At 33.9% G+C, this 23158-nt stretch overlaps 1 protein-coding gene across 1 annotated transcript; it reads right to left on the bottom strand.

Annotated features, from left to right (window-relative positions):
* Positions 1-6858: 6858 nt before the first annotated feature.
* On the bottom strand, positions 6859-11887 carry LOC113749147 (serine carboxypeptidase-like 42). The gene is made up of 11 exons (XM_027292817.1): positions 11689-11887; positions 11155-11503; positions 10240-10347; positions 10027-10119; positions 9782-9874; positions 8934-9019; positions 8511-8789; positions 8294-8427; positions 7506-7598; positions 7296-7413; positions 6859-7208 (listed from the first exon to the last, which is right to left on the bottom strand). The coding sequence occupies exons 2-11, from the start codon at positions 11393-11395 to the stop codon at positions 7041-7043; spliced, it is 1413 nt and encodes a 470-aa protein (XP_027148618.1). The 5' UTR covers positions 11396-11503; positions 11689-11887; the 3' UTR covers positions 6859-7040.
* Positions 11888-23158: the final 11271 nt, after the last annotated feature.

The following is a 23158-nucleotide window of genomic DNA, read 5'->3' as shown; positions in this document are numbered from 1 at the left end:
TTATCAGCCTTGCCATTTGAGAACTGCTGCTCCACAGCAATGGCAAGTTGCACCACCAGAATCATTTGCCTGTACTTCCTCCTATTGGGATTCACGGTCCCAAACTCGACCGCCAAATTGTATAATTAATTGGATCACAGATGACCTCAACTCGTGGACTCGTAATGCTACCTGTACTCGTGGAGATGTAATTGGTAAGACGATCAAGTTTCTCACTTAACTCAAAGTCTCCATTTAACTGCTCTAATCATCTTATTATGGCGCCATGCGATTAATCACTCGTCTTAATATACCCAAAATTGTATTATCCAGAATTGTATTTGTACCCTTTGATTTCTTCTTCAGTGATTTGTTTATATTTTTTGCCAGAATTCCTCTGTCGATGGGACGTTCATGCCGTTTTCAGGGTTAATAAGGCGGATTGGGACTCATGTCTCCCTCTTGGAAAACCCCATTTGCCTGATCCACAGCGCAAGGTCGTTTTCGATAACTACGCAGAAGTTCCTACTTTGTACTTCACACCCGATAGTCCTATTAGGTGTCTGACCGACGGAGTGAAGACCGAGGTCCACCTCCTGTAGGCAGTAACCATCATGGTACAACTAATGCTATGTACAATAAAACAGTTCCACTTGAACTTGGAGCTTAAGCTTTCCCCGTACTAGTTAATTTAATGCGTGTTTTCAGTAATTTGTATCGTTATCTTGATCGCTTAATTACTTTGTACTTGGTCAGGACTCCCAACCTGGAATCGGTCTATTCTCAAATTGAGCGAGTTTATAAGTGCTTTTAGCTTTCGTTCTCATCTGATTCTCTTCTTTTACATTACGGTGGTGATACTATTGGGTTAATTACACTTTCCCCTCTAAACTTGTAGTTGTAGGGCAATCTGGTCATGGTTGTAGGGCAAAAACGCCAAAACATCTCCTAAAAAACACTAATCAATTCTTGCCCTGCTCTTCTTTCGTTTCAGTATATTTTAACCAATTGGCTTTAATTCACAAAATGTTTTTTTTTGGGGGGGGGGGGGGGGAGGAAGGGGATAGGGGACTGAGGGTGGATCCTACCAGTGCCTTGAAAATCGGATCGGACCGATCGATTCGATCGATCGAACCGTGAACCGGTCATGCCTCTGGTCTGATTCAATAAAAAAATCCATCCAAAGAATCAATTGAATTGGTCAAATTCGATCAAGAACTAGTTGAACCTTGCCTGATTTACAAGTAGATCCTAAGCGTTCTCCCATTCTCTCTTAATCGATTATTCTATCAAATGTATTGAGTATTTCTTTAAAATAAAATATTATACCACCATTTTTTATTTTCTAAAATAAATATTTTAGTTTTATTCAAAATTTTTAGGGATAATTTCACAAATCTCCCCAAAAGTTTTAGGGATAATTTCACAAATCTCCCCAAAAGTATCTGATAGTTGCAAAGAGTTCCTCTCAAATTTTAGAAATTACACCTAGTTCTCTTACTTTTACCATTTATGTAACAAGATAGACCTATCAGGCTAGATTTTTCCTCAAATACCCTAAACTAACATTGTTCTATAAAAAAAGAAAAAGAAAATTAGTTTCCTCAACGCTTTCTTCCAATTTTGCAACAACACCACCACCAAGCAAACACTTCGAACTCCAATGCCAAATCTAATGATTTCCAAACATGCGGCAAATTACCTACCAAGCAAATAGTTTGAACAGTTCAAAAATTTCAACAGCTCCAAAAATCCCAATCTCTGTCATGTAATATCATTTCGGTCTAAATGTTTTTGAAAAATCAATTCTCCCTTGAAATCCAACAACCAAACTCATACTCTAAATTTTAATTCAATACCCAGTACTGTTGCAAAACAAACAATAATTTGACCTGCCACTACTAGTAGAACAATACTCCAACCTCCACAGAAATATATAACAACGTCCTAAAACAGAGTAAAGCCATCCATAACAAAATCAAAACCGACAATATTAATCAAGTAAAGAAAATCAAATGCATTTATTAACATCATCATACACAAGTTTTCAGGATAATAATCAACTCAACAATATTTCCTCTAATCCTTCCTCTTCCATGCTTCTAGTTATCAACTGCATTATTTATTATTTCTTTATCATCACTACAAGCATATTCATTTCTCTTTGGTTGACAGTAAAATCTACTCCTGCAAGTAAAATAGTGCCATATTCATCAAGTAAACAGAGATGGTTATGGTATGATAGGTCATCATTAAGATAAATAGAGATATGAATATAGAGAAGAGTTAAGAGGAGAGGAAAGACATAGAGACAATAAGAGAAAGGAGGAAATATCGTTGCTTACAAGAGTGAGAGGAAGGGACAAAGAAAGAATGGTTGTTGGTGAAAAATAAAAGAGATAGGGTTTCTTTTTCCTTTTTCTTTTTCTTGGTTTTATTTAACCTTGCATCATATTGTGAATTATCTATTAAGTGAAAGACATTATAGTTATATTATCACACCAAGGGAGGTTGGTGTAATTTCTTAAACCTGAAAGGAGTAGAGTGAAATTGTCAAAAACCTCAGGGGAGGTTTGTGAAATTATCCCAAAGTTTTAATGCTAAAATAAATAAATAATTATTAAACCTTTGAATCGGAGTTGAACCGGTCGAACTGCAATCCGGAAGGTTTTCCGATTCACTCTCCGATCGGAGGTTAAAAACATGAATCCTACATTATTTGCCAGTGAGAATTGGCGGTATGTGCTATGTTTGCACCTTGCCAAATGTTTGGGGGAGAGGGGATGGGGGACTGAGGGTGGATCCTACTAGTGCTTTGAAAACTGGATCGGACCGACAGATTCTACCTGTTGAATCGTGAACTAGCCATGTCTCTGGTCTAATTCAATAAAAAATTCAAAGAATCGATTTGAACTGGTCAAATTTGATCAAGAACCAGTTGAGCCAATAAAAATAGGTAAAAATCGGAAGGTTCAACCTATTTTTATTTTTTTAAAATAAATATTTTAGTTTTATTCAAAATTTTCAATTCTAAAATAAATAAAAAATTATTAAACCTTTTAACCAAAGTTGAACTGCAATCCGAAAGGTTTTTCGATGCACTCTCTTGTCCGAATTTAAAAGCATTGGATCCTACAATATTTGCCGCACAGAATTGGCGGCATGTGCTATGTTTGCACCTTGCCAAATAACTCTTCTCCTTAGCAGAAGCATTGTACATGTTCCTAAGTTTTGCTATAGGAGTAAATTCAATGAAGAATTTGTAGCAACCTTGCCTGACTTACAAGCAGATCCTAAGCGTTCCTCCATTCTCTCTTAACAGACTATTCTAGCAAATGTATTGAGTGCTTCTTTAAAATAAAATATTATACCGTCCTTGTCCACAAGGAGTGATAAATTTTAGAAGATGGTGTTATATTCACCGCGTTCTAATGTCATTGACATTGTTAAGAGTTTATATAGAAATTACCTACAAAGATAATAATTACAAAAGATAAAATCCTACCAAACTAAAAAGCAAATTACAAGATAAAATCCTATCAAACTAGAATTCAAATTGATATTGTTAAAATTAAAAACTAAAAACTAATCTAGGATGATGCTCACGAAACACTCTAAAAGTGTTTTGCCTTTCAAAAACACTTTTTTAGTGAAAACACCACAATCGCAAACAAAGCCAAAGTCAGATTATAAGGCAAGAGCTTCAAGCACAATTCATTGAAGGCATTGAGAGTTGATAGTCTAAAAATCAATAGGTAGTTAGCGGAGCTTGAGAATAGTCTGAAAATTATGGAAGCTTGGGTAGATAAATGACAGAAACAACTTGATAGCACTTAAAATCACACGATATATATCTTAGTTGACTTTAAGTTAGTAAGTTCTTTGATTTAAATAATTAGGATTCAATTAAACATCCACGAGGTGTAATTGAATGCACGACCCAAGACGCCAGAGTGTGTACCACTTAGAATTCTCTATCTCGAAATTATCCTCTGTCCCGTCTGTCTTGTGCTTATCAACTACCACGAGTTTGCCTGATTTATCAATGCATCAATACACATGACAGCTGTATAAACATTAGACATACGAGACAGAGAATAATTTTGGGATAGAGGGTTTGAAGCGAACTTGTACAAGCAATAGTAGCTTAAGTTTCAGATCATTTGGTTTAAGAATTTAAGACCCTTACCTCAGACATTTAGCAAAAAAACCGTTATTAGAAAAGTCCGTGGCATAAGGAATAGTAGCATTATAGCCAATGTTGTTAAACTCGGAGTTGATAGCGACTCGGCTAAAATACTTGATCAAGGGTCAACTAGTCGGATCAGTTGGATCGTTCTCAAAAACTCGCTGATATCAGTTTGATGTCAGAATTATTTTATAATTTTATAAGTTTCAGAAATATTGAAATTAAATTCTTGGTTACATTTGGCCAATCATACAAAATGTTCCAAAGAATTGCAATCAAATATACACCTAATAATTATATATAAAAATATAAATCCATGACTAAAATATATCAATTCTCAAAAATTACTTGAAAAACTAAATTAAAACAAATTAATGCAAGTTGAAATCACTGATGCTAAATTGATAAGATGATAGGGATGAAAACATTTTGATTTAAAGGCCATTCAAGAAAGTGAGTGATTTTGGTATTTACACTAAGTGAGTGGTGTTTTCTTATTCCTATTCATAAATGAAAGTATTACAATATAGGTAATTCAAATTATGTTTAAGGAGAACAAAAAAGAAAAGTTTGAGAACTGGGTCAACCAGTCAAAATGGGTCACTGGTTTACCTGATTTTTGAAGGTTTTGATTGATTTTTTACCGAAGTAATTTTGTACTACAAATCAGCTCGAAAAGAAGGTTGATTCACAGTCGGATCGATCGAACCCATCAGTCTGGTCCGAGTCTTAACAACACCGATTATAGCTAAACTGTCATTCGGCCGGCCGTGCTTAGTTTCTTTAATAAGTAATTCACCAAAATGAGAAATGGAAGCAAAAGCTTAAGCAAGTCCACGAGGTTGTGAACCTGTAGCCTATGATCGATGGTTATAATCTTTAATCAGACCTCCTCAACCACTAAGTTCAATACAAGTTTCAAAACAAAAAAAAAAAAAAATTTGACAAAAAAAAAGTTTAATCCAAGATCCAAACTTATCTCTCAGTTTGCAGGACTTCCAAGATTTACCATCAAAAGAGTGGTACTTCTTAGTATGTAGTGAATCATACGCAGAGTCATTGCCATTTTCCCTGTAACTGCTCCTCTGCGATGGATGAACTGTGACTAACATACAACATCTTATCTCCCAAATCCTCCAATGATTCCCAAGAAAAGTTTGAAAATTTTAGTTTCTTAACGTGGACGTGGCTTTGGACTTTGAGTAACAAGCACTGCCAAAAGTAGGCCTTTCACTTCCACCATGAAACTTTGATTAATCAAAGTGCGAAGACTCTGCTCCACGCACTTGAAATGGACATGCCAACCATGGTCAATATCTTCTGGATTCATAATGCCAACTTCCCCTCTAACATGTAAACAGTAGAACAATCCTTGGTACCAAATTGGCACACAAGTGGAAACTTGAAATGCATGTAGGAGTTGATGTTGCTTATGTCTCCAGTCTTTTTTTCCCATATCCAACAATCACAATATCAGCAAATTTATTTTGAAACTCTAGCATCGACAATCACATAGCAATTGGTATAAATTCCAAAAACCATGGAGTCCATTGATGTTGGAGGGGAAGAGAAGCCCACAATAATGAAGGGAACCGGACAGCTTGGAAATTCCATCTCTAACTTTGTAACAGGATTCAAGAAAAACCAATTGAGTTCATCTCGAGATACCAGCAACCAACCATACTTGGAACAACGTACTTTCCCTCCCGTTAACTCTGGCAAGTCCATATTGTAAAACTTCTTATGCAGTGAATGGAATAGTTTGCAGGTAGATTTGCTCCTCTGGGGAATGAGTAAAGTCAGAGAGGAAATGAATGGCGAATTCGCAGGCGGTGGGAGGGCTAAAAATAGAGGTTGTTGCACAATTATTCCATGTTTTGCATGTTGCGGTGAAGGCAAATTAATACGTGTCCAGCTAAAATATGTTAGGAGATCAAGGTTTAAAAGTAACTAACTTCTTTCCAACTCTTTTCCTTCCTCTTGACTGTTGTCATATCCAAATGAATTAAGGTATTGATGGAAAACTCTTTTTCCAGTAGCAATGGAAGCATATAGCAAAACCACATTAACCAGTGGATTGCAGATCAACGGATTAGAGGGCAAACTAACTTATGAACATAGTAGACCTCTTCATAAAGATGAACAAAAAGCAAATGCAAAAAAGGACAAAAAAAAAGAGAAAAGAAAAGTTATGCTTCAGGAATAACGAGCAGATATAACTAAGTGGACCACAAAACTACATCTCCCTTATTTTTTTTTTCCGAGACAACAACTATTGTATAATTTATCTATCCTAGACTAGAGGGGAGGAGAGCCTAAAGAGGTTATGTTTAGGGCTAGCAGGTACACAGGTCTTACTAGACCAAGGGAGTGTTTTGGCACAATCCTTGAATTTTTTTAGCTGCAGGTGAGATTTGAACCCTCACCTACAGTCCAAGAAGGGACTTAAAGACCCTCCCTTACATCCCCTTAAGTTGACTAATTTGCTCCAGTTCAGTGTCCTTTGCTCAGTATTCGCAAGGCTGTAATGATCTAGCCCAGTTTATCCGCATATAATTAAGTTGGGAAGCAAGGAAACTACTTTAGAACGTAAAGGTGATGCAAGCTAACGTTGATACGTGTATGTCTTATTTTTCTTCCTGGTTTAGTACTGAAATCCTGCCTTTTCCAAAGGTTTCAAAGGTAGATCGAGGTTTAAAGGATTTTTTGATCTGAACAGAAAACAAATATCTGCTTGATTTCATTTCCAGTTCTTCTTTTTAGTTCCTATTACATTTGATTAACATAACTCTTATGCTGCCTTTGGCAATATCCAAGATCAAGACGGATTAAAGCACCCGAGACTTGCTTCAAATACAATATCTATACTTCATCAATCATCCATCCTGGTCTGTGTTGTATTTGGTAATCTCCAGCCTCGCACAAATGAACTGAAAAGATGCAGAGCCCTTGAAGGCTGAGCGAAAGGTACCATATGAGCAGCACCCCTTACAGTTGCAAAGGTTAACAGATTTCCATACTCAGTTACCCAACCACCCACCTGTGCAAGAAAAGTCGAGAAATGAATGATACAAGAAGCCTCGTTGCAGCATGAAAATACATGGTAATATGTTGGCATCTAATGTACCTGACGCTTGTGAAACCAAGCTCCGTATGGGACTGTAGTTTGCAAGTGCAAATCATGAGCAAGTTCACGAACGAGTGTCCGGGAGCCAAGCAATGGTACAACAGAATCTTGATCACCACTGTATTTGCAGTTAATTTTTTGTATTAATGATCAATCTAACTAAAAGAAGTAGTAGTACATTTTATGCTTTTGAATGGTTTAATACTTTACCTAAAAACCCACACTGGAATGCCACTCTGTAGTATTTGCTTAAGCAATGGAAGCATGTCCAAGCTTCCATCAGCTTGAGTGTAATTAAGATCACTGCAATAACAAAGGAAAAAAAGATAAGCAGGCTCTCAAGCACTTAACCTCCGTAATTCTACTCTCTAACTTCTCGAGCATGCCTAAATAATGTATAAGGAGAAGAGAAATCAGTAGTGTAAAAATCTAGGAAGATATATAGGCATAAAATATTCAGAGAATTGGCAATTATTCTCCAATGCAAAGAGTCCCCCCAAATTCAACTACCCACCTTCTCCCCTCACCCACCCCCCCCCCCCCCCAAATTTTTTCTCTTTTCCATCCATATGCTTAATCCAGAATTGAGGCATTTTTAGTGCTTCAACACCACAAGTTTCAGAGCCTCAAGGGCCTCATTTCAGCAGAACAGATTACTTTTGTAGAATATTCCATCACAAACTTAAATAAGAAGTTCAGCTCATTTTTCTAGATTAATAAGATCTTGAAGCTTAATAAAACTTCATACACTTATTTTTTCCTTTCCTGATTCTTTGATGTGGAAAAAAAGAAAAAACAAAATGCAATTTTCTTCTTGGATTGGCATTAAATGCTAACAAAGTGGTAGTTGAAGATGGAAATGAAGGCACTTTCAACCATGATATTTGAGGACTAGGATGGGAGGTTGAGAAGCAGAGAAAGTCCAAAGCAAGGAGCAGTTCAAAGTCTCGAATGTTTGAGCAAGGTAAGTTCATAGTAAGGATGCTTTAGTGACTTACTCATTGCACATGGACCAGCCATGTGGTAAATTGGTCCTATTTGCATGAAGAGCCTTCTGGACTTCAGGAAGATTAAAGTAGAAACGCCTTTCATAAGTCATGCACACATCAACTCCTAGACTAATCTTAGTAGCCTGTAAAACAATATAGCATCACAAGTGTTTGAAGATACTGCAATAGTTAATTGATCTTTCAACTGAAGGAGAAAAATGAATACCAGTTTCTTTAGTCGCAGCTCTTGCTCTACTATTGATGGATAACATACATCAAGAATAACATCATAATTGTTTATATAGTCTCCAACAATTTGGTTTGCTTGAGATATGGCAGAATTACATGCTTCTGTGACATTGTGGGGACTAGGGTAGGTATAGTCTTCAAAATCACAGTTGTTCATTATAGCCAGGCCAACCTCATCAGAAATCATCCCATGGGACCAAAAGTACTCATATGTTGCTGGAACATCACGATCCAATTTGAGGAGTGGATTTCCCATCTGGCCAAATGAAACCATGTAAATGCCAAGGACCAAATGAACTAACAGAAGCCTATACACCAAGAAATCCTCCTCAAACTCCGGAGCAGAAAATGAAAACTATTCAATCTCTCGGAATCAAAACTGAAATTCATTTTTCCTTACCGCAACTCCTTTGATATTGAACTTGAAATCTTTAGAATCTGCATTATGGTCCAGCAGAGCAACAGCCAGCTGTGGAATGTAATGACCTATAAAAAGACATACAGAAATATCATTCTTCCAATTATGAAGGTAACATCTTCAAGAGGAACTGCAAAGAGTTGGCTTGATGTCAAGTGAAATCATAACATCATTTGTAAGCAACATAAAACCTAATTATGAATGTAGAAAAAAACAAAATACAACTCACAGTTTTGCCTAGCTGGAAATTACTTTCTACAGTCAACCACAACTATGTTCCATACAACCTGTTTCTTTTGTTTTGAGCTTGAATATTAGAATAAATGTTGTCTATCCTGGATTTGTTCTTCCTTATTCATGAATGCTGAAAACACGAAAAGCTGTGGGGATGTTAGATTCATGGTCAAGCAAATCATGAAGCCTTGATACAGCAGGCTCCATTTGAGTACTAAGGATAACCGTAGGCTTCATTTTAGAGTTGGCAAGTGTTGAGGACCACATAAAATCTATAAATGACTGTACAAAAAGGGAAAATTTTTGATAGCTTCAAGTGACAACAATTTGCCAGGACAGCTACTTTTTTTTTTCTCTTTTTTTCCACTTCTAACAAGATAAGGTGAGCCGGGTCACGCGTGCTTTCCACTAAATTCAAAAGTGGCAGAAAATTTTCTATTACTCAATGAAAACTATTCATGACTTTACAACAAGAGCACTATTTAAGTGCTTTAAAGAATTCAAACACCATAGCCCAGAACTTGATATCACCAAACACCCAACAAAAAAGAAAAGACAGTCAGACTAACATTTCCCACATTGCAAACCATCTTTACCTGCATAGCTTTCTCCAGTGAGAAACAAAGCTCTGGATCTGAATGAGGGAAACTTCTTGAACCATTCCATCATAAATATGTGCATATCCCGCGCTGCCAGAAATTTTAAAAGAAAAAAAAATTTTCAATTCTCTTAGAGAATTTGCAAGCATCATGTGTAGCTAATCGCCTACTACTGATATCTCGTCCTCCTGGCCATCTATATTAAATCCAAGAGTAGTTTAAAGCCACATGGTCTCATTTACCTGTATTGGCATCACCAGTGTTGTAATCTGAACTTGTATTTGAATATGACCATCCTACTCCTGCTGGGGACTCGACAAAAAGGAGATTTGATGCTACAAGAAAAAGAAAAACATCAGAAAAGATGAGTACAAACAAGAGCCTTTTTCATGCTTCTTAGATTAATCAACGATAAGTTTTAAAAATTATCCGGTATCTTAACTTGAGCTGCATACCTCTATTCCATGACATCTTATTTCTTCTAAGGGCTCGGCCATCACCTCTTGGAAAGAAGGGACCGAATTCTGTGAAGGCTCCCCCACCAATTGATGAGCAACCGGGGCCTAGAGAAGAATAGGTCAAAGTGAAACCTCTGTTTAAGTGCCTATCTTAAACAAACCCCACGAACATGGCCTAAAGTTAAATAACTATACTTTAATCACAATATTAGACAACATTTTACTCACCCTAGAACTGAGGTATCTATAGGTAAATTATAGTAATAATAATAAAGAATAAAGTTGAATCAACAGCTAATATGGTTCAATTGTTTTGGAGTTCAGCAGAAAGAGCTCAAACTCTGTCTGTTAAACCAGAAGCCAAGCTATGGAACTCGATAAAATATTCAAGAATTCTGAATTGCATGTTTTGAACATTAGTATTTCACCTCAAATTCTTTGAAAGTTCCTAACTTTATGGAAGTAGGAAAACTTTTCATCGAAATTTCACATTGGAAAGATAAGAAAGAAAGAAATTCTGGTTCAACTTGTACTAGTTATTGAAGGATATACAGTTGTCCCTGCAATCGGAAAGAGCGCAAGGAGCAGGACTCACTTTCGTTTTATAATAAACAAGGAATAAAAGAATGGATTCTTATCCAACAGAAATTTCCAAGAAAGTACAGTGTCCTGGCCCCAACACAAACGGAACAAAAGAAACATCTAAACATCCGAATACTTAATCAATTTAGTACACAAGAAAGTACAGTACACATCAAAATTAGAACCAAGCCAGCTCTCACTGTGTGTAACAGACAGAGTAAGAGCGAGATGTGAGCCCAATTGACTTCAATTCTTGCATGTAACAATCAAGAAAAGCACAAAGAACAGAGGAAATGCAGCAGACTATACTAATTACTGAGTAGCACTAACCTCCATTGAGCCAGAGAGCAAGAGGTTTCTGATCAGGGTCCTTCTCAGCTTCAACAAAGTAATAAAACAAGCTTCTCCCAGCTTTGACATCCACATCAATATACCCTGCATATTGCTTGAATCCAACTTTAGGCTGCCCAGGCAAAGCCTCCACAAAATCCTCAGCTGGAAATCCATTCCCACGAACCATCAGCCCCGCTAATATCACCAACAATGAAATGCAATGCCATGCCATTCCCATCTCTCCCACCAAACAAATTAAATTTCTCTCACCAACCAAAGTACAGAATTTCTTTCCCTCCTCTGCTTGACATAAAACAGCTGCCCAGAACTCTATCCACTCATTTCTCTTCAGAAAAGGAAAAAAGAGAAAAATAAAAAAGTGGGATGTCAAGAATGATTACGGATGATGCAAATTTCAGTTCATAAAGAGAGAAAGCACGTGAATTCTGGGATACCTTTAGCAAAAAGGCATGTCCCTGAAGATCTATATTATAGTAAAGACAAAATTGATAAGCATTTATTAAACAATACCTATGACAATTTGTGCATGTATCAGTGCTGTAAATGTGAGCAAGGGGAGTTAAAGTTGCAGGTTTTTGCTGGGGTAGTAACAAGTAGTCAGTACTAGAAGTACTGAAGAGTGTGAGGTAAGGTCCTCTGGTTTTGCATTACGCAGAGCTGGCCTTGTTTTGGCAGCTTAGCTGGCCTTTTAAATTTGCTGACAGAGTTTGTTACAGAGAGAGAAAACTGATAAGCCTTCTATCTATTATAAAGGGTTTTTCTCTTTTTTTTTTCCTAGAAAATGGTAGAAGTTTTCGATCTATCATAGAGGGTATTCCCTAATAAAGTGCCGATCAATGGCAAGCAATTAACTTTTTATATAGAGTGAGTACTTTCGAATGATTGCATTAACAATTATTCCTATTTTATTTCACTTTCAATAGAATGTTGTACATCACTTTCAGAAAATTACAATAGCAATATACTTTCTCTATTTCTCGAGTAAAAATCATTATCAAGTCAACCGATTCATTCCACTATATACATAAATGATTACACTACTATTTGCCATTCAACAGTCCACATTCCAATTTAAGCAAAATTGGAGCCATATTATCGGACAAAAGAGTGGCTCAATTAATCTTGATTGCTTAGACTAATGAGGGGGCAATTTTCTTGCGTGGAAGAGAGAGAGAGGGGGAGTGACTTTGGGAGGGCCGGAAGGACTCTAAGGTGCAGGACTGCAGAGTGAACGCAAGAATTAATATAGTAAGGGATAATTTCAGAAACCTCCCCCGAGGTTTCTGACAATTTCACTGCATTCGCTTAAGGTTTGAAAAATTACACTTACCTCCCTTGATTTGATAGTTTTAGTCACAAAACATTAAATAATATTGACTTGGTCAATTTTTTAAATGAATACCCAAAAATGCCCTTGTGGAATGAGTTTTAATTTATTTCCATATACAATTACAAGATTATTTAGTATAATTATAAGGAAAAGGTGTCAAATTTTCATGTTCATATCTACTATTTGTTAAACAACTATAATAATAATTTTATTACTATGATATGATATTTTTTATAGTATTTTATTATGAATTTAGATTTGTAAGATAGAAAAGAAAATGTTGAAATAATTCATTTAGAGTTTATAAATTTTTGAAGTAATAGGATTATCATAATTTAGTAGTGCTTTTGGGCCATTTTTTTATTTATTGTTAATTTTAATACCAAAAAATAGAAAACAAAGATCAGCAAAAACATTGGATTATATATAAAATTAATTCATCAAAAAAAAAACACTAGTTCGACATTTGATTATAATTGATATCTAAAGGCAATAGTGGTAGTTCTATAGTTTTATTGACGAAAAATTTTAAAAAAGCAATAAGAATGAAAAAATAATTTTAAAACTCATTCTAAGTTTAAGCATACCAAATAAGGGAATTTCATTAAAATATTTAAGGGTAAAATTATCATTTTAAATAACAAAGGAGGTATGTATAATTTTTTAAACCTTAGGGAGCTCAGTGAAATTATCAGAAACCTCAGGGGAGGTTTCTGAAATGATCCCTAATAGTAATATTGTTGAGATCTAATTGGCATCTTTTAAGGTCAGCAAAAGAAAGAATAAACTGCAGTCAGTCAATAAAGTCCAAGAAAGCAAGTACATCAGGAAAAGGTTTCTTCTTCTTTCCGCTAAATAAATGGGATTCTGATACCTTACAGATTGCGTCTTCTTCCTCCCAGCGAGAACAGAATCCACAACAGTACACTCCCAGGCCAGCTTTTATTACCATTTTCAGACGAGTACAAAAATGGGATTTTGAAGTTTCGATGATAACATGCAATGCTGATTTGCAAGGTATTATTGCCTTTGTACGTTGGACTTTTATCACTCACGGGACATGTCTTTCACAAGAATTGTAATACAATGAACATGGTGGCATGGTGAAGCTTAAAGAATTTCAAAATGCTACATGAAAAATCGCATTGTGATTTATGGTCGTGACATTTGTGCTTATGCTTTCATCTTAATTAAGAGCATTTACACTTGCAAACTTGTAGAATTATTCTTTCAAGTACCAATAAGAAAAGTGGCTGGAGGGATCCAGCTGCTAGATGGGCATCTAATAGGCAGCCCTAAGTTATACATTGCATTTTTTGGAGACCATACAGCAGGGCATGGATTTCCCTAAAAGTATCAATGTTTAGAATCGGTATCAGAACAGTTTGATTGGACTACAAATTGGATGGTGTTCAATTCTGGCTGTCATATATATGTTGAAAACAGAATCAATTGTATCTTGTGCATCATTGTGACAGCTCAGAATAGCAAGTCTATCCTTTGTTGGCTTTAATTGTGTATTTGATACTATTTGCATAAAGTTTAACCCTTTGGATAAAGTTTCCTATATCGAAAATGAATGTAATTACGGGTTTAAATACATGACAAACAAGTTTAATTTGAATTCAGTAACGTGTGTGATTTTAGCTTGTGATGTGTTTGATAAAACTGAAATTTAAAAATTAAAATTTGAATATGAATTTATTAAGTTGCTAAATTGTTAAGTAGTGAATATAATACATTTGAATGTTTTTATCATATTAAATGATAAGTGAATAGTTTATCATTTATTTTTTTGAGCAAATTTTGACTAGAAAATTCAATGATACTTAATTAGTTTAGATATTCTTTGTTTTGTTATAAAATACATCTGAACCTATTCAAATCTAAATCCATTAAATTTAAGTACTGGATGAAGTTATCAAACAAGGCTTTAGTAAAAAACAAGAATGAACTTGAGGAATGGACGGGAAGGGGCTTCAATTTCTCCTCTAATATTTTGAAAGTTTTGTATGACATTTTCTTTTATGAGTAAAACTTTTTGTCCCCTCAAAAATTTTGGAAGCTTTTAAGTTGCAACTTCGTAGTATATATGCGTATGATATTCGCCGCTCAAAGTAAATATTCTGATTTCATCATTGGCAAGGAATAACTCTGGACTCAACAATTTCCTCAACTCTCAACAATTGAATGAGAAAATCAAGACCAAGATTTAACCAACTTGTGCCCAATCACATCCCGATATCCTGGTTAATTGGCCTCAACAATTTTCTCAACAACTCAACAATTGAATGAGAAAATTAAGGACCAAGATTTAACCACCTTACTTACCTAAGATTTTAAAACTCTAAGGTGCTGCAACAACCCAAAAATCTATTGAAATTCTAATTTTTGTGAGGGGTCCCTGAATAATGCTTCACTTTCCATATTTAAAAAGACTCATTTTGTACCTTAATGAAGAATTCAAACAACTAATCCTAGTCAATGTTTTAAAAATCGGACCGTTAATTGAACCGGTGAAGTGAAAGGGTCGAGGTTCAACCAGTCGGATCGATTTAACCCCGGTTCAATGAATTTTTTAAAAAATAATTTATATAAATATATATATGCACAAAATAAGACATGTAATGGACTAATTTAATACTTTATATGATAAAAAGTTTACTATTTTTTAATAACTTGGATTTTTAAAAATAAATTTTTTAAATTATAAGTTAAAACAATAAATTTCATCTCAATTTCAATTATATCTAAATCCAACCCAAAAATATCACAATATTTTGAAATTATACAAAATTCACGTCTATGAGAATTTAGACATTGTGAATTTAAATTTTAATTTACATTTTGGGATTTAGAGATTGCAATTTAAAAAAGGAAGTTTGGAGTTCGAAGGAAGTCAAGAGAATCGAAAATAGAAATGTAAACTTGATGAGAAACAAAAAATGAGATAAAAGTGAGTGATTGTGGCATTAAATAATTTGGGTTAAAGAAAAATAATTCTTTTTTAACTTTTGAATTCCTAGTTTTGGCACTTTCTTGAGATTCATGCAACGAAGAAATGATTGGAGGAAAACAAAAGAAGAAGATACTTCCAAAACCAATTGTCAATAAAAATGAGATACTTCCAAATCCAATAATGGATACTTTGACTGCTGTTTTAGATTCAAGCAATGAGGAAAATCATAAAGAACACTTTGGCAAACAATCTCTCAACTTATTAATAACGTCAATTTAGACCACACCTAATCTTCCTGCTCATTTAGTAAAATTTGAACTGCTCTATTCGGGCACATAAATGATAATCAAAGAACACCAACTTTTAGGACTCTCAATGTTTTGACTCACTTTCTTGGACTTGTGGGATCAATTTAGTCAATGACCAGTTGATATCAAACGATTGATTTGAACTTATAATTAATTATTTGGTCAAGTACTTAATTGATCCTCATTGTGTTTTTTTTATTTTCATGATGAAAAGCAAGAACTGTACCCAATCCGCTAAGACTAATCTTATCCCATTTCTTGGCACTGTTAGGTGACGCTGACAACTCAATAAATATGACAAGACAAGGCAGGGAAGATCTTTAGGAAAATTACGTTCAAGTTAATTGTACTGTGCTTTGCACCAGGATTTCGATTACCTATGAGTGTTAATCTAACTTTGTTGTGTGATTTTCAGTAATTTCGATTGTTGAAAAAAAGTTAATTGTATATTTTACAGTACTCAAATAAAAGAAGTTTGTGTTTCATATATTATTATTATTAGAGACATTTCTGTTATGTATAATGAAGAGACAATCATTCTTTTCATCTATAATATACCGAAATCTGTCACTAAAATTTTCATTTTGGTTATACAAAAAAAAAAAAAAAAAAAGATTTCTGCCCACTCTTTTTTCATGTCTGCCCTCTCCAAAATTTATATGAGCATAAATCAGGAGCATACGTAGCATGCTACTAATGTTACTCGAGATGCTCTTGCAAAATGTTCAACAAGCAGAATTACTTTATCTTCAACCTAAAACTAGGTGCAAAGTTGCTAGTCCTTATCCTCCACGGAATCTTCTTATTTATGGCAAACCCAAAAATTTATGTTAGATATTTTATTAAGTACATAATGATTTGGCTAATTGAAGAAATTTCATATGAGATTAAAGAGGAGACAAAAGGAAGAAGAAGAACATCATTATGTTGCCTTAAGAACTTACTCCCACCAGCCGCCCTTTAATTGGATTTTTACAAAGGTAACGCACTAGAACTCGATACTCGATAGTACACTTAAATCAGACAGAATTATCATGTGAGTAGAACTAATCCTCCATGAAATCTTCTTATTTATGTGTCTTTCCTTAACTTTGTATAAAATATTTAATTTATTAATTATTCGGAAAAGTTTGTGATCTATAAGCATAATTATGAGAAGAGGACCTACGTAATTCAGATAAATCTTACACGTTCACCTTTTTTATTTCCAATGCTTTTAGATAGTGAAGTTCTTGAACTCTAAAGCCAGTATCACAATAAAAGGCCGTGGTTTGAAAGTAATTGCCTTAGAATATGATTTTGGTATCTCCTATATGGTTGCTATAAATCCTCTATAAAAATTCAAGAACAGAAGTATTGAACTTGAAACCTAATATTTTGCTTTCCAAACATTGCAATCCGACATGTTTCTAAAATGTTAGTGAAAAAAGTCAAATTTAAATAATTCATCCATTTATGAATTAAATTCATGAAAATAACACCAAAATAAAAGTCTTCCTCCAAATAATTGCTAATCATGAATAAAACCAAGGCGGTTGTTACAAAAACTTAATCTCAATGAACTAAAATGGCGTGAAGCAATTAAATACATTTCTAAAAAAAAAAAAAAAAGAGGACATGTGAGTTTAGAGAAAGCAAGAAAGAGATTGGTAGAGCGTTTAGCTTAGGAGAGACAAAGGGATTGTGCTCTTACAATATGCGTTTTAGAAATGCATGCAATGTAGGAAGGAAACCTTTAATAAATGTGATAAGGGTGTTTTATCATATATATAGTAATACAGCCATGCTATATAGGATTGGGGACTTTCAGAAAATAAGTGCTATAAACCAATGGTTGGAAAAAAGAAAATTCTTTGGAGTTCTTGTATAGGGATTTAGATAATTAAGCCTTGTTTGGGAAGCTATTTTCCTCTAAAAAAATTTTTTATTTTCTGTGAAACACATTTCTGAATCCTATTTTACGTCACATATATCAATTCATTATAATATATTTTTCTATAAGAACTTATCAATTCATTATAATATATTTTTCTATAAAAATTTCAGAAATTAACAATTCAAGGTTTTCAACTGGTATATGCATTTAGTTACTCTGTTCTAACATGTGTAGATTGTAGATGACATCTATCTAGACGGAGATGGATGGATAGATTGAGATAGCATCTGTCTAGATCAAATCAATAGTAGAAACTTTGTACATATGTGCAATTGGTACGAAGCTTAGCATACCAGCTAATCAATCGGGCTTTTGAGGTTCCTTCTGGAATTCAGATTTATAAAAGTTAAATTTCTAACTTCTGTTAAAAAAGGTCAAGAGAGCTGATCAATTGGGCATAGCTTTTCACTTTTTCTTTCACACTTGCACGCTTGCTAGAGCTAGTAGTTGACTGCTGTCCTAAGTCAAAAAGCGCCCACAAACTTACAGCTTGCCAAGGCCCCCAAAAGAAATCAAAAGGAGGAACACTTTCAGTGGATCTAAACAAAAAAGAGCATTAGTTTGACCCGCAAAAATCCTGTAGCACTTTCAACGGATATAAATTATTTAAGATAATTTTTTTAAAAAAATATTATAATATTTTTGATGTGATATATATAATATAACAAATAATTAAAAATATTTTAATAATATAAATAAATATCCTTAGCAGTGCTGTGTTTGTTCTTTTATATATGGTCAATCGATTATAAGAAGCATGTAGGTCAATTTTATATGATGATGCCCAGATTCCAGTCGTTGAATATGCAAATTACATACTTTGAAAATGGGGTCTATTATCTTTTTTGATCCCTGAAATTATCATCACTTGATGGCACACGACATCTTTCATGCCAAAAAGTCACTTGGTTTAGGAATTCAAATAGTGCGTTTTGAATATATAATGAACAAATTTTTTTTCATTTTGAAAGTGATGAATGAAAAAGGTATGGATTCAATTTTTGTGAAAGACTATATATGTGATTTTTCTTTCTCATATGTGAAATACTATTTATGTGATTTTTTTTTCTATCTTTTAAATCAGCTTTATTTCTAATTTCCGTATGAGCATATTTCAATTTAGTGAGGAAAAAAAAAGGCATTGTCCAATTTTAAACTTGCAACCTTCGAAGTGAGAAAAAAAAAAAAGTACCGAGAGGCAACGGCCGCAACGCGGATAATGATGAAGTATTTTGGTGATGGAGAAACAACGGTGGCAATGGCCTCCGTTGACCCCATCAAAATATGTTATGTATAATTGTATATACGCAAATTTATATCTTTGTCCCTATAATTAGACGATGATGTTTTTCTTACTATCCTCTAGTTTTTTTTTTTAAAGATATTTAATTAATGTTATTCTTTGTTTATCACTTTCTCTGCATCAAGTAAATTGATTAAAATAAAAAAAAAAACTTATTTTACCTCTCACACAGTTAGTTAAATAACCGCCAACGAACAAAGACTTGCCTTTACCTTTATTCTTCTTCTTCTTCTTCTTTCTTAATTTACTCTCAACACATGAATCCATTTAGAAATGCCAAAATTTTTCTTCCTTACGTAGTGAAACTTACAAAAATTGCTAACTCCCACGTTTTTTTAGCTTTAAAAAATAGAGAAAATTCATTGTGAATTCGATAGGAAAAATGGTAAAATCATTTTCTAGAGATTTTAAATAGCATGATTTAACATGTTAAGCTTGTTCCCATTGAATTTTTTTTTTTTTTTAGCTTCGTCTCTACTCATAAGTCATGAGTTCATACCTTTATACTAGCAATTAAATTCAGTGTGTATTGTAATGCACCTTTTGGTGTAGAGGTGAATTTTTCTCCCTCTAAACCTCTTTGGACAGTTGGACATTTCCCTAGTATATATTAGCTTACAAATAATGTAGATATTGTCAGTTGACAAAAAAAAAAAAAAAAAAAAAGTCGTGATAGTAAACTTCTCAAGTATAGTTTTAGCTTCATCTGTATTCTACGATCATCGACCAACAACTAAATTTGATTAGCCAGGATTAAAAGTCAAAACATAAAACTAATTTTCCTACATTAAATTCTAAAGAAATCATTGATCGACAAGCTATCATAAACATACATATTCAACACGTTAACATCATGAAACTTCAAGAATGCTAGATAATATTCTGAAAAACTTCAAGGAAGGTTTACGAAATTGTTTTTCATTGCATATCGGGTGTGTTTGGATTGAAATGTTTTGAAATAAAATAATTTATTTCATAAATTTTAATTATTTTTTTAATTATTTTATTTCACATACATCATATCACAAAAAATGTTATAATAAATATTTCAAATAAATCATTCAAAGAAACACCTATCCCAACAAACACATTCGTGTTGTAAAATTTTCTTCTTTGGGACTGTGCCTAGGTAGAGATGCTTTGAATTGCGGGAAAATCAAACAGGACACATCGATGACTTGAGTACTCAAGGCTGGGACCTAAAGATTCCATCAGATGCGACGAACCATATTACTGTGCATTCATATAATCATAACCAAAAGTCGAAACATCCGCACGGTTGTGGTATGGTGGACCTCTCACTAAAAGACAGAAGAAAAAGTCTTGCAAGATATTTCCCTCGAATAAAATACAAGATATGTGAAAAATAAAAGAACTATTCTTAATTTTGTTATAATATTCCTCATATTAAGCAGAAGAAATTTTTGTTTGATTCGGGCTTTATTTTGGAACTTATCTAATGGAATAAAAAAGGACCGGACATTAGTTTGATCTCTTGACAAGACTAGCTCGAAATTGCATGCGAGCGATTTTGAACATGCAAATGAATGGTGGGAGGGAAGCTTTTGGCCTTTTAGAAACTTGATGAAGATGTAAGGGGCATAAATAACAAACTTGACCAAAACAAAAATCAATTCATGTAAAAATAGAAATGGCAACTAGGTTGATGGCTCTTTTCTTGAAAAATGAAATTAACAAGTTATCCCTTCACGCACGTTTCAAATGATCCGTGAAATTAATTCATTTTGCCACTTTGCCTAATTAGGTTATGCTTCATAAAATGTTTTCATCCAATTCTAATGCACCCAAAAAAAAAGAGAAAAAAGATTATTCACTCAGAGAGAATTAAATTTCAACTTCACGAATTTATTTGAATAGTTTTAATAAATGGGTTTGGCTAACGAGTGTCTAGCAAGCAATGGTTAAGAGGGACATAAGGTATTAATTTTTTAAATTAATCTTTTATACATGATAAGTATATATACACTAGCAGGATTAAATGCATATCACATATGCAAAACTTGAAATAGAAATTCAAATCTAGATTATAAGGCAACAAGGTCTGCTTGTGTATATACTGACATGTATAAAAGATATACAATAATTTTTTTGATAAAAGTGAAACTAATTTGAAAAGAAATATCTAAATGTAGGAGGTTGAATAAACATGAGTGTGTGTATCATGTAATAAGTTAGGTATAAATTATGTATAGTAATAGTATCCAAGGGGCACCCTTGTAAAAAAGGCCTTAAACGAATCCATTTAGGACAAGGATTTAGCTTTTGAGTCTATTCGTTTGAACCATTCGCTTACGAGTACGTTTTCCCTAGATTAGTATATATATACACATAGATATTTTTCAATTGGTTGCACACAACAAAGTGGTTCAACAAATAATCATGGAATCTTCCCATAAAGATGAAAGCTACAAACCTTCATCATTTGTCAAGGTAACCCTAAATTGTAGGAAAGAAATCTCTTTTGTGATAGGTAAAGGGCCATGGAAATAGGGAAAAAGAAATCCTCAATTTGAAAAAAAGTTGTTGGTAAGGCTTAGAGAGCAAATTGGACCACATCCAACCAAGAAGAGTATAAGCAATTCCCTAATGGCCAATTGGGAGTTTGGGATGATAAAGGGCATAGTCAACAAAGAAAATGTTATACAATAATGTCAGCCATGAATTTGAATTGATGAGCGGGAATTCCAACTTCTTTCCTATTCAACTTTACAATCTTTCAGTTTGATGACCAGAAATAATTAGTGGATTGTATAGTTTATAGGAAATACACAGAACTATTTGTCCTACTGCGCATTAACAATCTTCCCATCTGACGTTAAAAGGGACTGGAGGACTGTTCAATTTCCAATCAAAATTTTAGGAATAATATGTGTTAACATAACATGTTATGCACTAAAATAAATCAAATAGGCCTTCTTCTGATGGTGATTAAAGTTGAAACCCCAAAAAAAAAGTTCGATATTTAGATTCAAATATTTCTCCCTGCTTTTTAAATAATATACACTAAGACAGCAATACGTAAAAAAATAACAAATTTGTACTCACTGAAATTTGTATTCCAAATTCAATCCCATCAAGTCAGTTTTCAACTGTGGCATTTCCTCTCCCTTAATTATGTACTCTACAAAGTGCCCGTGGTCCTCCTTTTCAGTTTTCACGTTTCTAGTTTACGGTCATTCAAAAGAAAATAGTGCTGTGTGGGCTTTGCATATGAAGCAACCTCATGCACATGAGAAGCAAGAATCTAAAAAGCAGTAGACTTTTGACTATGATGGTAAATTTCTGGCTAATTGATTTTGTTTTATTCAATTCAAAAGATGGAGCCCGACAATTCATATGAGTGGCTACCAAACGAATGTATAGTCAGAAAAGTATGCAGCAAATGGTAATATGGAAGACTAACATGTATTGTCTTGTCACTTTCATTAGCCTAACAAACAAGAATCCATTTGGGTTTTTCTGTGCCCAGTCTTTTCTAGGAAATCAATTGTAATATATATATATATATTATTAGCATAACAAACAACAATCTGATTCTTGGATTTTTCTGCTCCTAGTCTTTTGTGGGAAATCAATCGCTCCTAGTCTTTTGTGGGAAATCTATCGGAAAAAGAAAAAGAAAAGTCAAGGTAGACATTTTTTGTATCAATATCGATCACAGTTTAGTCTCTCTATTTAGTAGGTTACAATCAATAGTCATATCAAGTCATGTATCATGATAATGGAATACTTCTCCATCCAATTATGTCAAGGTTGGCAACAAAGTTGCACTTGAAAGTGAAAATTGGGTTGAAAGTTGATGATGAATGGCAACCAATTTGAGCACAGTTTTGATCTAAATATGAAGTCCAGTGTGGAGTTGGTGAGGTGAGCTTGACAGGGCACTTGTGGTATGGTAAGAAAACTTAGGTTAACTACAAATGGTGTGGAGCCCAATATATTCTTTCCTTGTGCTTTTAAAGGTTTAGGTCATCTAGTCTGATTGGCAGGCCCAATCTTTTTATTCATTAGCTGGTTCTCAGAAAAATCTTCAATCATTTGAAGGTTCTTAACCTAACCTAAGGCCTACATGTACCATCAAGAATGGAAATCTGATGTGCAATTGTTTTGTGGAACAAGATTC

This window comes from Coffea eugenioides, chromosome 10 (genome assembly GCF_003713205.1).
Source record: "Coffea eugenioides isolate CCC68of chromosome 10, Ceug_1.0, whole genome shotgun sequence".
Taxonomy (NCBI): domain Eukaryota; kingdom Viridiplantae; phylum Streptophyta; class Magnoliopsida; order Gentianales; family Rubiaceae; genus Coffea; species Coffea eugenioides.
The sequence above is the reverse complement of the archived record's forward strand: the minus strand, read 5'-3'. Positions and strand labels throughout refer to the sequence as shown.